General features: G+C 42.6%; 1 protein-coding gene across 1 annotated transcript in view; it reads left to right on the forward strand.

Annotated features, from left to right (window-relative positions):
- LOC311143637 (tomoregulin-2-like) overlaps window positions 1-16,159 on the forward strand; it is a gene marked incomplete at both ends in the record, with an annotated part of 189,724 nt that overhangs the window by 154,175 nt on the left and 19,390 nt on the right. The window contains one exon of the mRNA XM_084179505.1: window positions 13,926-14,022. Coding sequence (XP_084035631.1) covers window positions 13,926-14,022 — 97 coding nt within the window. The remainder of the gene's footprint in view (window positions 1-13,925; window positions 14,023-16,159) is intronic.

Genomic DNA, 16,159 nt, shown 5'->3' on the forward strand with positions numbered 1-16,159 from the left:
CCGGTTGTGATACAGCCTGGAATCGAACCAGGGTGTCTGTGGTGACGCCTCAAGCACTGAGATGCAGAGCCTTAGACCGCTGTGCCACTTGGGAGCCCAATTACTGCCATCCATTGTGACATTGTGGGAGGATAACCAACCTTCCAATTAATGGCAATGCATTTCTTAGCCGCTATAAATGGTAGGTTACACAGTTTCTTCTGATAACAGTCTCCAGGATCAACATTTCCAAGCAAACAAAAACAGGGAGAAAGGAGAATCTGTAGACATGCTGAGATAAAAGAACATACTCTTTGTCAGAATTCAGCAAGCCTTCACAAGAGCGTAACATATGCAAACATATGCGCTTTTGTGTTTTACACCTCTAGCAGAGGAATTACATTTTTGAGTGCATGCTATTCCGTTTCATTGGCGTATAGTAAGTTCTATGGATGGTCTTAAACTGCAGTAATTTATGTCTGAGAGTATATAAACATGACTGGGAATTCAAACCTATCAGTATCCATTCATCATCATCAACAGTGTCTGCCAGATCTTTCTCACATTTTAGTTTTACATGTTTTTGTCATCGGGAAAAGCCTCTGTCAACCCTTAGTTTGGAAATCAACTTTAGAGGTGTTTCAGACGGCCTTAAAATAGTTTCAATCTTTGAAGCTTCTGGCTTGTCCAGTGTTTGCTGCACAGAGAGAATAAAGAGTTGCATCTGCACAAGTTCACCCCAGAGCCATCGCAGAATGGTCTTCCCTGGTTGCCTGACCCTGTTGAGACCCCTGTCACCATCTGCTCCTGCTCAGATGAGGCATGACAAAGAATTACCTTGGTGTACATTTATACATTATATTATCCAAGAATAGAATCAATGGTTCAAAATTTGAAATGACCATCAACTCAAGATGGAACTTTGTATTTATTCACTGGTTGTCAGTGGTGGAAAAGGTACCCAGGGGCACGCTCCAAGACACAGACATAATTTACAAATAAAGCATGTGTTTAGTGAGTACGCCAGATCAGATGCAGTAGGGATGACCAAGGATGTTCTCTTGATAAGAGTGTGAATTAGACCATTTTCTGTCCTGCTAAGCATTCAAAATGTAACGAGTACTTTTGGGTGTCAGGGAAAATGTATGGAGTAAAAAGTACATAATTTTCTTTAGGAATGTAGTGAAGTAAAAGTAAAAGTAATCAAAAATATAAATAGTAAAGTAAAGTACAGATTCCCCCAAAAACTACTTAAGTGGTACTTTCAAGTATTTTTACTTAAGTACTTTACACCACTGCTGGTTGTTATAATATATATATATATATATATATATATATATATATATATATATATATATATATATATATATATATATATATATATACTGCAAAATTCACCTGAGCTCCGTAGACTGGTCTTCACTGGCTGTCTGACTCTGCTGGGACACCTGTCACAATCTGATCCTGCTAAGACATGATGAGCATAGTGTTGTGTACTGACTGTGCTCCATGACAGTGAAGCTGGTAGAGCTGTTTATACTGTGTCAGTGTGAAAAAAGTTGGGAATTAGCTAGGGAAACTGACAGATCAATAATGTTACATTGCTATACTGACTCTAAAACAAACTCACATTGTGCTCTCAAAAAAACGTCAGAAAATTGGTCTTCGATCGTTTGGCCGCTGGTTTCATCATTTGATTCAGGTCAAGTGTCATTTGAGGCAATAATAATAGCTAAAGTTAGGGAACTAGCTAACGTTAGCCAACTTTTGGCTAGCTCTAATGGTACATTAACTGGCGAAAACTAGCCAAGTTAATTTACTTCTGTTGAAACGGGATAAAACAAAGGCTACGAAACATTTCCATACACACAACAGCTGTTAGATACTGCTACCTGACAGATACAGTAGCTAGAGCTGAACTGGCTGTGGTAGCTACTAGCTAGCTAGTTCATTCACTTCAGACAGAACTTCAGTCAGGAGGAGAAGAAACATGAAATGCATTAGCTAACGTTACATGTCAGTGGCACTACTAACTCAGCACTGGAAACCAAATACATTTTCCTGTTAAGTCAAACAGCAGTTACCTTGCCAGCTACATCAGTCAAATAAAGAGTAGCCAGTTTCTGCTCTGCTTGCTTTTACAACTCTGAGAAAAAGCACAACACACACAGACAACAGCTGCCTCTGTTCACACGCTCTGTGGTGTCTGCGCGGTCCTAAAGCACACCGTTGCGACTTTTTGTGGGGGACAAAATTGCAATTTCAGAATGTAAGGCAGTCATGTCCCCCACGTTCCCAGTAAACATTGCGCCCCTGGGTGCACCATGCTTAGGCATGGACACAGAAAACAACAACTCACCCAGCACACTGTTCTTGCTGTTATAATATGAACTCCCTTTTTTTTTGGGGGGGGGGGGGGGGGGGGGATTGGTAGAATGTACATGTTGTTTTTTTAATTTAAAGGCTAACTCTCAATCCCAATTTCAGCCTTTGCCCAACCCCTTCAAAAATGCATTCAGTTGACAAGTTGGGGGGAATTGCTCGTAAATATTCATGTTGGGGTGGGTAAACATAGTTGTACCTGATCCCAACACTTTCTCACTAAATCATACTTACCAGAAGTCCAATGGCACGCTCTGATAATGGGATGAATAATCCGCTAAAACAGTTTGCTCATATAGGGCAGATGTACAGTACCAGTCAAAGGTTTGGACACACCTACTCATTCCAGGGTTTTTCTTTATTTTTACTATTTTCTACTTTGTAGAATAATAGTGAAGACATCAAAACTATGAAATAACACATATGGAATCATGTAGTAACCAAAAAAGTGTTAAATAAATAAAAATATATTTGATATTTGAGATTCTTCAAATAGCCACCCTTTGCCTTGATGACAGTTTTGCACACTCTTGGCATTCTCTCAACCAGCTTCACCTGGAATGCTTTTCCAACAGTCTTGAAGGAGTTCCCACATATGCTGAGCACTTCTTGGCTGCTTTTCCTTCACTCTGCGGTCCAACTCATCCCAAGCCATCTCAATTGGGTTGTGGTTGGGTGATTGTGGAGGCCAGGTCATCTGATACAGCACTCCATCACTCTCCTTCTTGGTCAAATAGCCCTTAAACAGCCTGGAGGTGTGTTGGGTCATTGTCCTGTTGAAAAACAAATTATAGTCCCACTAAGCCCAAACCAGATGGGATGGCGTATCGCTGCAGAATGCTGTGGTAGCCATGCTGGTTAAGTGTGCCTTGAATTCTAAATAAATCACAGACAATGTCACCAGCAAAGCACCATCACACCTCCTCCTCCATGCTTCACAGTGGGAACCACACATGCGGAGATCATCCGTTCACCTACTCTGCGTCTCACAAAGACACGGTGGTTGGAACCAAAAATCTCAAATTTGGACTCATCAGACCAAAGGACAGATTTCCACCGGTCTAATGTCCATCGCTCGTGTTTCTTGGCCCAAGCAAGTCTCTTCTTCTTATTGGTGTCCTTTAGTAGTGGTTTCTTTGCAGCAATCCAACCATGAAGGCCTGATTCACGCAGTCTCCTCTGAACATTTGATGTTGAGATGTGTACAGTGAGGGAAAAAAGTATTTGATCCCCTGCTGATTTTGTACGTTTGCCCACTGACAAAGACATGATCAGTCTATAATTGTAATGGTAGGTTTATTTAAACGGTGAGAGACAGAATAACAACAAAAAAATCCAGAAAAATGCATGTCAAAAATGTTATAAATTGATTTGCATTTTAATGAGTGAAATAAGTATTTGACCCCTCTGCAAAACATGACTTAGTACTTGGTGGCAAAACCCTTGTTGGCAATCTCAGAGGTCAGACGTTTCTTGTAGTTGGCCACCAGGTTTGCACACATCTCAGGAGGGATTTTGTCCCAATCCTCTTTGCAGATCTTATCCAAGTCATTCAGGTTTCGAGCCTGACGTTTGGCATCTCGAACCTTCAGCTTCCTCCACAGATTTTCTATGGGATTAAGGTCTGGAGACTGGCTAGGCCACTCCAGGACCTTAATGTGCTTCTTCTTGAGCCACTCCTTTGTTGTCTTGGCCGTGTGTTTTGGGTCATTGTCATGCTGGAATACCCATCCACGACCCATTTTCAATGACCTGGCTGAGGGAAGGAGGTTCTCACCCAAGATTTGACAGTACATGGCCCCGTCCATCGTCCCTTTGATGCGGTGAAGTTGTCCTGTCCCCTTAGCAGAAAAACACCCCCAAAGCATAATGTTTCCACCTCTATGTTTGACGGTGGGGATGGTGTTCTTGGCGTCATAGGCAGCATTCCTCCTCCTCCAAACACGGCGAGTAAAGTTGATGCCAAAGAGCTCGATTTTGGTCTCATCTGACCACAACACTTTCACCCAGTTCTCCTCTGAATCATTCAGATGTTCATTGGCAAACTTCAGACGGGCCTGTATATGTGCTTTCTTGAGCAGGGGGACATTGTGGGCGCTGCAGGATTTCAGTCCTTCACGGCGTAGTGTGTTACCAATTGTTTTCATGGTGACTATGGTCCCAGCTGCCTTGAGATCATTGACAAGATCCTCCCGTGTAGTTCTGGGCTGATTCCTCACCATTCTCATGATCATTGCAACTCCACGAGGTGAGATCTTGCATGGAGCCCCAGGCCAAGGGAGATTGACTGTTTCTTCCATTTGCGAATAATCACACCAACTGTTGTCACCTTCTCAACAAGCTGCTTGGCGATGGTCTTGTAGCCCATTCCAGCCTTGTGTAGGTCTTTAATCTTGTCCCTGACATCCTTGGAGAGCTCTTTAGTGTTGGCCATGGTTGAGAGTTTGGAATCTGATTGATTGATTGCTTCTGTGGACAGGTGTCTTTTATACAGGTAACAAACTGAGATTAGGAGCACTCCCTTTAAGAGTTCAAGTAACATACAGTGAGGGAAAAAAGTATTTGATCCCCTGCTGATTTTGAGTTCAAGTATGTCTTGAACTCTTTTAACAAGGCACACCTGTTAATTGAAATGCATTCCAGGCGACTACCTCATGAAGCTGGTTGAGAGAATGCCAAGAGTGTGCAAAGCTGTCATCAAGGCAATGGGTGGCTACTTTGAAGAATCTCAAATATAAAATATATTTTGATTTGTTTAACACTTTTTTGGTTACTACATGATCCCATATGTGTTATTTCATAGTTTTGATGTCTTCACTATTATTCTACAATGTAGAAAATAGTAAAAATAAAGAAAAACCCTGGATGAGTAGGTGTGTCCAAACTTTTGACTGGTACTGTACATCTGCCACATATGAGCAAACTGTCTTAGCGGATTTTGCCACCAATCAGTCATAGTGGTTAGGAAAAAATACAAGAAGTTGACATGACCAACATTGTCATCTATTTCTTGTTATGATGGATGCAGCTATGAATATAAACGTATTATACTCATAGCCTGTTTTTGTTTTGTTTCGTAAAAGCACATAGATGTGTATGAAACGGTAAGCAAAAATGTTGAATTTGGTCATATGCGGAAATGTGCCTTACAGCCTTTTGAATTTTGTGTAACGTCTGTAGTCTAGTCAAGGAAGCATCACGCAAAATATATTTGCACACTCCACTTACCAAGACCATTGCCAAATAAGGCACGCTGTCACCTGCTTTTATAGTAAGCCTTGAGTTGGTTCCACCCAACACATCTAGAAAGGAGTGTATTTCATACTGAACCCCTACCTTGAGATGATGTAGAGGCACCTTGAGAAGGTGCCTCTACATCACGATTGAAATGGTAGAGTTGAACCGCTAGGGGCAAAAAGAGCTAGATTACTATTAAAAGACCGAAATATATAACTTTTGCAACAAATTGTCAAAATGAAGACCAGAATTGACGTGTTTCACTAAAACTAAGCCTTAAACATCTTTTCGATGTAAAACACTTTTTTTCATGAAAGTTACTATTTAAGGAGAATTTTGCAGTATCCAATCACATTCTGCAATATCAATTGAGTGGGAAACAGGAGTTTGTGTAAATACTGCTATGCTGGTTTGGTTCAATTGAGGTCTTGCACATCGCTTATCCGCACTATATAATTGCCAGTACAAGTATTGAAAGTAGCATGCAGTCTTTTTGCATTACAGTCATCAAGCTCTACTGAGTTTAAATGAAATTAGGATCAACCAGTAATAACAGTGAAGCATATGGTTTACTCCATTCTGAAGCTGCATTGTCCCAGTGACCACACACCAGCAGCAGTCCTCATCATCCCATGCACCCTGTGTGTGTGTGTGTGTGGGCTTCCATGCGTGTACGTGCCTATTCCATCTCTCTGTGTTTGTAACCAAGGTCGCTCTTGAAGCACTATGTTTTTTAGAGGTGTGTGGGCTTCATTCATCATCCCTGTGATAGGTGCTGCTGGTGCCCTAAATCTCTCTCTCTCTCTCTCTCTCTCTCTCTCTCTCTCTCTCTCTCTCTCTCTCTCTCTCTCTCTCTCTCTCTCTCTCTCTCTCTCTCTCTCTCTCTCTCTCTCTCTCTCTCTCTCTCTCTCTCTCTCTCTCTCTCTTTCTTTCTCTCTCTCTCTCTCTCTCTCTGTCTCCCTCTCTCTATGTCTCTCTCTCTCTCTCTCTCTCTCTCTCTCTCTCTCTCTCTCTCTCTCTCTCTCTCTCTCAGTTGAGAGAGGGGTCTTGGTCAGTGTGGGGAGCTCTATTATTGAGAACAAAATCTAACTGTACTATACATCTCTTGTCTGTTGCATGCCATTTATTTTTCTCTCTCTTTTTTTCTCTCTACCCCTTTCTCTCTCCATCTTTGTCCTCCCCCTTTGGCTCCCCGGAAAATATTGATTGTACGTTTGTGATGTATGTGTGTGCGCACACAAACCATGACAATTACTATAATAAAAATACAATATTTCTATATACATATTCAGGTAGGAGTTTCCATGGTTAAGGCTGGGCAGTCTACCCCGCTCCTCCTCCCCTTCCTTCCTCCTCCTCCTCCTCCCCCTACCCCTCCTCCTGTCCTCCTCCTCTCCTCCTCCCTCCTCCTCCTATCCTATTTCTCCTCCTGTCCTCCTCCTCCCCCCTCCTCCTTTTCTCTCCCCCCCCCCGCTCTTCCTCCTCCCCCTACCACTCCTCCTGTCCTCCTCCTCCTCGCCTCCCCCTCCTTCTGCTTTCCCTCTTCTCCCGTCCTGCTCCTGCTGCTCCTCGCGACGGACTTTACTTATTTTTTCAATTAATGTCACATTGCATGCGTCAATGACATCAGACAGCGGTATGCAAGCGCTTTGAAATGTGTATGTCCCGTGTGTGAGACCTTCGAAGGCTTAGCTTACGCTCTTGTATGTTTTTTATATAATACATGCAACATTTCTGTTATTACTATGATGCGAGTGCTTTGAAATTCATATGTCCCAAGTATGTGCGACCTTAGAAGGCTTAGCGTACACTCTTCTTTGTTTTTTTATAATACATTTCTGTTATGTCTAATTGTTAACCACCCATATAAGTCACATAATACAATAATCTTCTATGAATCTTGTAAGTGTATTTGCTGCCATATGTATTACAGCCAAGTTCCAGGTAGAAAATATAAAAATATTGTTAAATTATTCTGTATCTTTTCCATATGGAGGCACTGGTCAGCTTCTGACACAAACAGGGATAATTGTTACAGTCAGTACCTTCCTGTGTCTCCTGATTCCTGGGATGAGTAGACAGGAACAGGGGAGATGTTGTGTAGTGTTGCTACTGAAATAATCAGGGATATGGGGACTTGGGAGGAAAGAGGGAATGAGGGAATGAGGGAAAGAGGGTAAAGCACTGCTGTCCCAAGTCACTCCATAATTGTACTGAGAATGTAGAGTGTAGGGTGGGTGGGGAGAGGGGTATGAGGGTGTTGGGGGTATTAATGTGTAGTGTGTGTGCGTATGTGCCTGTGTGTGCGGGTGTGTGTGTGTGAGGTGAGGTGAAGCGTTTGGGCAAGGGATGCAGTTTGAAATACAGCTTCAGTATGACATTTATTAATGTTTTATTATACGACAGAGAAAGTGGAAGACAGGCTCAAATGAGGTGTGTTTGCAGTCAGCAGTCAATCATATCAATTCAACCTGGATAGGAAAATAAACAGAATAATTTAACTGTCAACTTCAAGTCTAATGAACCCTCATTTGAACACTTGAATGCAACTCACATTTTTTTAATCAATTGTATGGTATATCCTTTAGCCTTCGAAGGATAGAGTGTGTACACTGTTTTGCATATTTGCTGTGGTTGGAGTTTGCAGTTGGTATTGTTGTATTGTTACTGTATGCAGTACTGCTTTGGGATTCAAGCTGCTTTTGGCAGATGAAGAGAATGGAGGCTCACCTTACCTTCTGGAGAGACCTAAGGTATAGAGTAGTCCCATGAATACAGAATGTACACCTTTCTCGCCTGACTGGGTCCTATCTTCACAGAGGCAGGAACAGAGAGAAAGAGTCTTAAGCATTCAGGGTGTGTGTGTGCTTGTGACTGTGCTCTGCCTAGACCTGAGGGCATAGACACAGGTTCAAACAACAATGGAGAAATGGAGAGAGAGTTTTTCAAACTGTCACTGCAAGGAAACTTTCTCTTTTCTTGTTTTTCTCGACCTTTCTCTCAATTTTACTGGTGTGTTAGGACTCCGAGCACATGCATGTGCATGGTCAGAACCAATACTGAGATAGACAAAACAAGGACAGAACTATAACCTAAACAAGGCTTGATTTAACGCTGAGAAAGTGCTATCCAGACAATACCAGAAAATACCAGACTAAATAGGTACTGAAACAGTCAGAAAAGGGTCACAAACCAAAGTAACAACCAGACCAAATAGAGTATATACAAGAGTAGACAAAAAAGAACTAACCAGACAAATATGTATAAATGACCGATGTTAATTTCAGCAAGTTTGCTATAGCAGGAGAATAATCTTGCAGCAACTGAAAATGTGAATTATTATGTTAATTATAATTAATGTAGGGATTGACACATTTTCCGTAAGGGAAAATCAAGTTTAAAATGTCAAAGTGGAAATGACAAACTTCAGAAGCCTTTTTAAATCTCAAATAAACTACAAGTTTAACATTTCCTGCATTGCAGGAAAGTTCTCCTGCGACAGGGTGATCAAATTAAGATAAAACAAAGTGCTTACCAGACCAAATATGTACGAGAATAGACAAACCAAAGCACTACCCAGCAAACATGTCCACATTGGCATAATGTGGGCCCAATGTGGGCTAAAATATTGGCCCCATACGCCTTTGGTCATCGGCTCCACATTGGCCCACATGGCATTGGCCCAGTGTGACCCAGTGTGGGCAGCCCATATCTGGTGAGGGCAGCCCTCACCTTGACTCATCTTTTCCCAGCAAACATGCCCACATTGGCACGATGTGGGCCCAATGCGGGTTAAAACATTGCGCCCAAGTTGTTGCCCATATTAGGTCTATGCGCCTTTGCTCATCGGCTCCACATGGGCCCCAAGGTAGGTGTCCCCAACGGCATCCCTCACTTTACCTGAAATAAGCTGCCTACCCGTTACATTGTATCAGAAAGACAATAACGTTGTTACTATCATATACACTGAGTGTACAAAACATTAGGAACCTGCTCTTTTTATGACATAGGGTGTGTTCATAAATTCAATCTGGAGTGCCAGAGTGTGCTCAGAGTGCTCTCTGGCCGTTCGTTAATTCAGAGCGTTGTCAGATTTTCCATTCGTAAATTCAGAGCGTTTCGCTCTCGGAGCTTTCGGAGAGCACACTGGACCGTTGGCTGAGGAGTAGGGTTAATCCGAGCGTTCTGAGCTCACAACGGCAGTCAAGCACTGGCTAATGTTGGCTATCTTGCTAGCTACTTCCAGGCACAAATGAGAGAACACCTCACTAGCCCTAGCAGAGCTTGTTAGGCTGTTATCATGTTAAAGAGGAGACAGGTTAAAGAAGGATTTTTAAGTCTTGAGACAATTGAGACATGGATTGTGTGTGTGCCATTCATAACATATTTAAGTGCCTTTGAACGGTCTTTTTGCAGACTTCATCATTGGCAGTGTACAATATAATTTTTGTTGACATCACACAACAGAACACGCTCTGTAATGGTTTCACAAAAATAACTTGTGAACTTAGAACTATAAGGTTCTATCTGAAATAATATGATTCTGAGATAATTGGCTTTAAAGTATCGAACCCCCATTGGTTTAAATGGTGTCAGCAATTGTTTTATTGTATTATTTTTTAACTTAACAACATGAATTGGGGTATTTGCAAACCACGCCCTCAAATATTAGAATGAACCCTCGCCTCAACATTGTGAAGTAGCTGGGCTTGGTGTGGGCTAGACTGTGTTGAGCTTGTGTAGGCTATCCTGTGTTGGGCTGGTGTAGGCCATTCTCGGCTAGCCTATGTTGGGCTGAAGTGGTATTGCTGTGGGCTAGCCCGTGCCCACCTTGCCCACCGAATACCCACATGGGGCCAATGTGGTGCGTGATTCTGAAGGAGTCAGGGGCAGCAGGGTAAATCACAGAATAAACGGTTTTGGAGGAAGTCGTGACAGCCAAACATGTAGAGAGCAGGGGCGGTGTGTTCAATAGGGCGATATGGGCGACGCACTGCCAAATGGGAAAAGGAAGGGATTTTTTTTCTAATCAATTATATCACGGCAACAGTAGTTATCAGTGTTGTAATCTAGACGTCTGATCTGCCACAGTGCCACTAAATGTCCAATCAGGCTAAAGTCGTGCTTCAAATGCCCCCCCCCCCCCCCCCCCCTTTTGGGGCGATTTCAGTCAGGTTGAAAATCGCCCAGAAGTCTGTCATAGACTCCCATGTAAAATCTATTTTTTTCAAATATCAGAGCTTTCAATACAATCTCTATGGGTTTCTGAGGGCTTGCACTTACGCGCTTTCGTCATACGTAACATAACCATGAACGTAACTAAGAAAAGAGCGGGTAGCAGCGTCAATCAATTCACTATTACTATCAAAATGGCTAGGCTTCAGTGCAACTCGATTGTCTCTTTGAAAGAAGTTCCTTTTTGTCGGCGAACAAATGAAGATAAATTGGCAACGAAACAATTAGGACCTCCCAGACCAAATTTAATAATTCAACAGGTTTCTACTAAAGGGGGGAAGTCCTACACCCGAGGATTTTCCAAAAATTGGTACGAACGAAAAACCTGGCTAGCAGGCTGCAATGTAGCTAATGCAGTCTTCTGCTACCCCCTGCTTACTCTTTCACCCTGAAGGCGGCACGGCAGACAGCACCGCTTGGACAGCGACTGGTGTGTAACGGACATGCACCATCTTTCAGGAAAGATTAAGAAACATGAGCTGTCAAAGACCCACATGGATAGCTGTTTGAGATTGTCTGCTTTGGGGAGAGTGAACATTCCCACTCAACTGGATGAGGGATACAGGCTAGCTGTCCGCCGCCACAACGATGAGGTTAGTGTTGATAATCACAAGTTTACTGGAGAACTGAAACTGACAAGGCTGACAAGATAGGACCCTTTTGTCCATTGTTATTGGATAGTAACAGAACTTATAACCAGCTCCTGACCTAAATAGATCTTAGCACAACATTTTACTCAACATATCATATTCCATATTCACTATAACAAATATATTTACTACGACATTAGCAAGAACCGCCACATCCTCAGCCGGCTAATCCAGTGTGTGAAGTTTTGCGGAGTGTTTGAGTTAGCTTTGCGAGGCAAAGATGAAACTGAGGGCTCCACCAACCCTGGTAAGCCAACACTTTTGAGATCAGTCAATAAATGCTTCTGGTATTGACTTATATGCTGCCCCTGTCTTCATGTTGTTGCTGGACATATCTTTTTTAAAATGTGTGTAGGTCACCTAAATCATCAGAAAAATTGCCCCCCCTGAGAATTTTTTCAGGAGCCGCCACTGGTAGAGAGTAGACAAAAAAGCACTAATCAGACCAAACATGTACAAGAGTAGACAAAACAAGGTGTGAACAGACCAAAACAAGGACAAAGCTTAATGAAATAAACACTAAAACTGATTTACCAGGTCAAACCAGGACAAACCAGGTCAAACAGGCACTAAACCAGATGAAAGCTAGTTATTTCCAAACACCACAAGGGAACACACTCCAAGAACCCAAGGTAGGGGGAAAATGAAGGATGCGACACAAGGCAGGGCCTTGCCACAACACATGGTGGGAAGTGGGAGGAAGATTAAGGATGTGACACCGGGAGAATATACTTTTTTTTTAAAATAGTACCCAGTAATAGAGGGCCGGGGTGGAAGAGGGAAAGGGGACCAGGGATTCTCTGAGGAGGGATATGTAATTTGAGTTTGGGCAGATCTCTTTTTCCCCCGCCCGGCTGCTGATGAGTCGTGCCTATGCACCGGTGGGGGCATAAGACCTCTAAAAGCTCACAGGTAGCCAGCGAGCATTCTAGTCCTGCCACCTACAGCCGGCGGCTCCCTGGCACACCGGACAAAAAATCATCATGATGGAATAAAGGAGAGACTCAAGAAATATCAGCAGGGATTTCAGGCGGCAGAGATAGAGACAGGGAGGGATGGAGAAAGGGAGGGAAGAAGGGAAAGTAGGAATCAGAGCGACCGTACGGACTGAGTGTTGGATAGGGTGGCTGTAGAGGCACTTGAGACGTCTGACTCCTGTTGCTATGGGTCACAATAACATTGTGGGATTGAGGACTTGTGAGATTTTGTGATTTTAGTGTTTCTGGGGGAAGTAATCTTATTGAACAACTGTGTATATATGGGTGTCTGTAGGGGGCTTATAGGGGCCTGTGAAGTTGTGGGTTTGATTCCTGCATGGGTCACTAATACGTTGGTTAAATGACCATATTGTTATGTCATAGGTTGTTGTGTGTGTGGCCAGTTGATCATTTCAAATATGTGACCTTCAATTGTCTGTTAAGAGGCTAGCCAGGTTCTTAAAAATTATTTTTTAAAGCTTCAGTTTTTGACTTGAAATGTCAATGTATGACTCATACATATTGTATATAGTATCTACAGTCCTCTCCCAGCAGAGAAAGCCACAGTTTCCTTACATTCAAACCTGGCATCATTTACTGCACAGGATCTGCGCGCTCGTTCCTGTAATATAGTGCAGGGTTTTTTTCTGGATCAAAAAAGGGCTCAGGTGGTGGGCGTGGGAGGGGGTGTGACAGGGGGCGTGGCAATAGGCAGAATATTAGAGGACATTTTAGAGGCCCCCATCTTGCCGGTGTAAAGAAATGTATAATATAAGAAATATATACAGTATATACATCCAGTACCAGTCAAAAGTTTGGACACACCTACTCATTGAAGGGTTTTTCTTTATTTTGTTAAACAAATCAAAATATATTTTATATTTCAGATTCTTCTAAGTAGCCACCCTTTGCCTTGATGACAGCTTTGCACACTCTTGTCATTCTCTCAACCAACTTCATGAGGTAGTCACCTGGAAGGAGTTCCCACATATGATGAGCACTTGTTGAATGCTTTTCCTTCACTCTGCGGTCCAACTCATCCCAAAACATCTCAATTGGGTTGAGGTCGGGTGATTGTGGAGGCCAGGTCATCAGATGCAGCACTCCATCACTCTCCTTCTAAGTTCATTAGAAAAACCATTGAATGAGTAGGTGTGTCCAAACTTTTGACTGGTACTATATATATTATATATATGTTTTTTACACTGTTTGTACTTTTCGGCCCGAAGAAAAACACTTAGGTGGCCCGCCCAAGGATTTCAATAGCAGAAAAGTCCCTGATGGAATGAACGCGCATTTTTTTAAGCAAGAGGGATTGGCTGGCTACTTGCTTAGCCATGTTGATAACAGCAAAAATAAAACAAATACAGTACATCAATCAAATAAATGCAACAGAAGTTTGACGTTAGATCTGTTCTTTTTACGAATGATCTTTGAAAGGCTTGTGTCTCTATTTCTCTCTCAGGGGGTGAGGGGTCGGCGGAGACTGGGCAGAAGGAGACGTCTACCTGTGACATCTGCCAGTTTGGGGCGGAGTGCGATGTGGACGCAGAGGACGTATGGTGAGTAAACGTCTGGGTTGGTGCACAGTTGGCCAACTAATTTAGGAGTAATAAACAGTAACAGTAGTATCTACTCAGTGACCTTGTAGTTAGTGTCCACCCTGAGTTTGGAAGGTTTGGAGTTTGACCCCCAGTAGAGTCATACCAACTGTCACAGGCGGGATCTGAATCCTGGTCTCCCACGGGAGAAACCAAAGTCATTACCATTAAACCAAGAGGATTATGAAGTCGTAGCAAGTGCTACCTCATCATGAGACATGAGCAACCATGTACCTGACTCCGCTACACAAAGACTTTAATAATGGGACCCAATGCATCTCTGCTTGGCACTCAGCAATAAGTAAATGTATTGGGGTTGAACGAACAAATGAATGCATATATTTTTGTGTCTTGTCACATTTATGCAACCCTTAATTCCCTCATGGGACACAGTTTTGATTAGCAACACTTTTCAGTGCCACCTCAGTGCACTTCTTTTAACCATAGTTCAACCCCATTGACTTCTTCAGCCCCAGGAGATTGCTTTCAATGAGAATGACAGATCTAGAAAACACATTTCTTTGTGAAATTGGTCGGGTCGCCCGAAAAGTTACATATTGCAGCTTTAAGGCTGATGAATGTAAAATTGTAGTATAGGTATACAGAGTAAGAATATCTGAGTAGTAGGCCTATTTTTGACTCACATTAAGCATCTCCAATTCAAAGTTAAATCTAGAATTGGCTTCCTATTTCGCAACAAAGCAGCCTTCACTCATGCTGCCAAACATGCCCTCGTAAAACTGACTATCCTACGGATCCTTGACTTCGGCGATGTCATTTACAAAATAGCCTCCAACACTCTACTCAGCAAATTGGATGTAGTATATCACAGTGCCATCCGTTTTGTCACCAAAGCCCCATATACTACCCACAATTGTGACCTGTATGCTCTCGTTGGCTGGCCCTCACTACATATTTGTCGCCAAACCCACAGGCTCCAGGTCATCTATAAATCACTGCTAGGCAAATCCCCGCCTTATCTTAGCTCATTGGTCACCATAGCAACACCCACCCGTAGTATGCGCTCCAGCAGGTATATCTCACTGGTCATCCCCAAAGCCAACACCTCCTTTGGCCACCATTCCTTCCAATTCTCTGCTGCTAATGACTGGAACGAACTGCAAAAATCTCTGAAGCTGGAGACTCTTATCTCCCTCACTAACTTTAAGCATCAGTTGTCAGAGCAGCTTACCGATCACTGCACCTGTACACAGCCCATCTGTAATTAGCCCACCCAACTACCTCATCCCCATATTGTTATTTATGTTGCTCATTTGCACCCCAGTATCTCTATTTGCACATCTTCTTCTGCACATCTATCACTCCAGTGTTAATACTAAATTGTAATTATTTTGCACTATGGCCTATTTATAGCCTTACCTCCATAACTTACTACATTTGCACACACTGTATATAGATTTTCTATTGTGTTATTGAATGTACGTTTTGTATATTCCATATGTAACTCTGTGTTGTTGTTGTTTTTATTGCACTGCTTTGCTTTATCTTGTCCAGGTCGCAGTTGTAAATGAGAACTTGTTCTCAACTGGCTTACCTGGTTAAATAAAGGTTAAATACAAAATTTAAATAAATATAAGGGCTGACCCAATTTAGTCGACTGGTCGATTGTTTAGTCGATAGGCTGTTGCTCGACCGAGATTTCTTTAGTCGAGCAGTAGCAAAAAAAATGAAATAAAAGATTCATGGTGTACAAGACTCCTGTCTGATTCGTGCCTGTCTGAGTGGACTAATCCACTGTGGAGGTCGTGGGGATGGCACACGACTACTGAAATTCTATATGGTTATATTACGTGAGAACAATGGTGCAACGCTAATAAAACTAATATTATTTTATAACAGATGCACGTTCTCCTGCGTTGGATAGTGGTCGCTGTGCCCGGTTCTGAAACACATCAGTGCGCTGTTGAATTGGCGCCTTTTCCTAGACCATGTTGCTTTGTGCATAATAGCAAAGGTAACCAGCATAATGGTGTTGAAACAATGCTGTGGAGGCAGCAGCGGAGTTAGGAAATGAGAAAACAGCCTTTGCCTTAATTGTCTAAGAAAAATGAGGAGAGAGGAAACCCCAACTTAATTA

The sequence above is a fragment of the Coregonus lavaretus genome (genome assembly GCF_964263955.1).
Source record: "Coregonus lavaretus genome assembly, chromosome: 16".
Lineage (NCBI taxonomy): Eukaryota > Metazoa > Chordata > Actinopteri > Salmoniformes > Salmonidae > Coregonus > Coregonus lavaretus.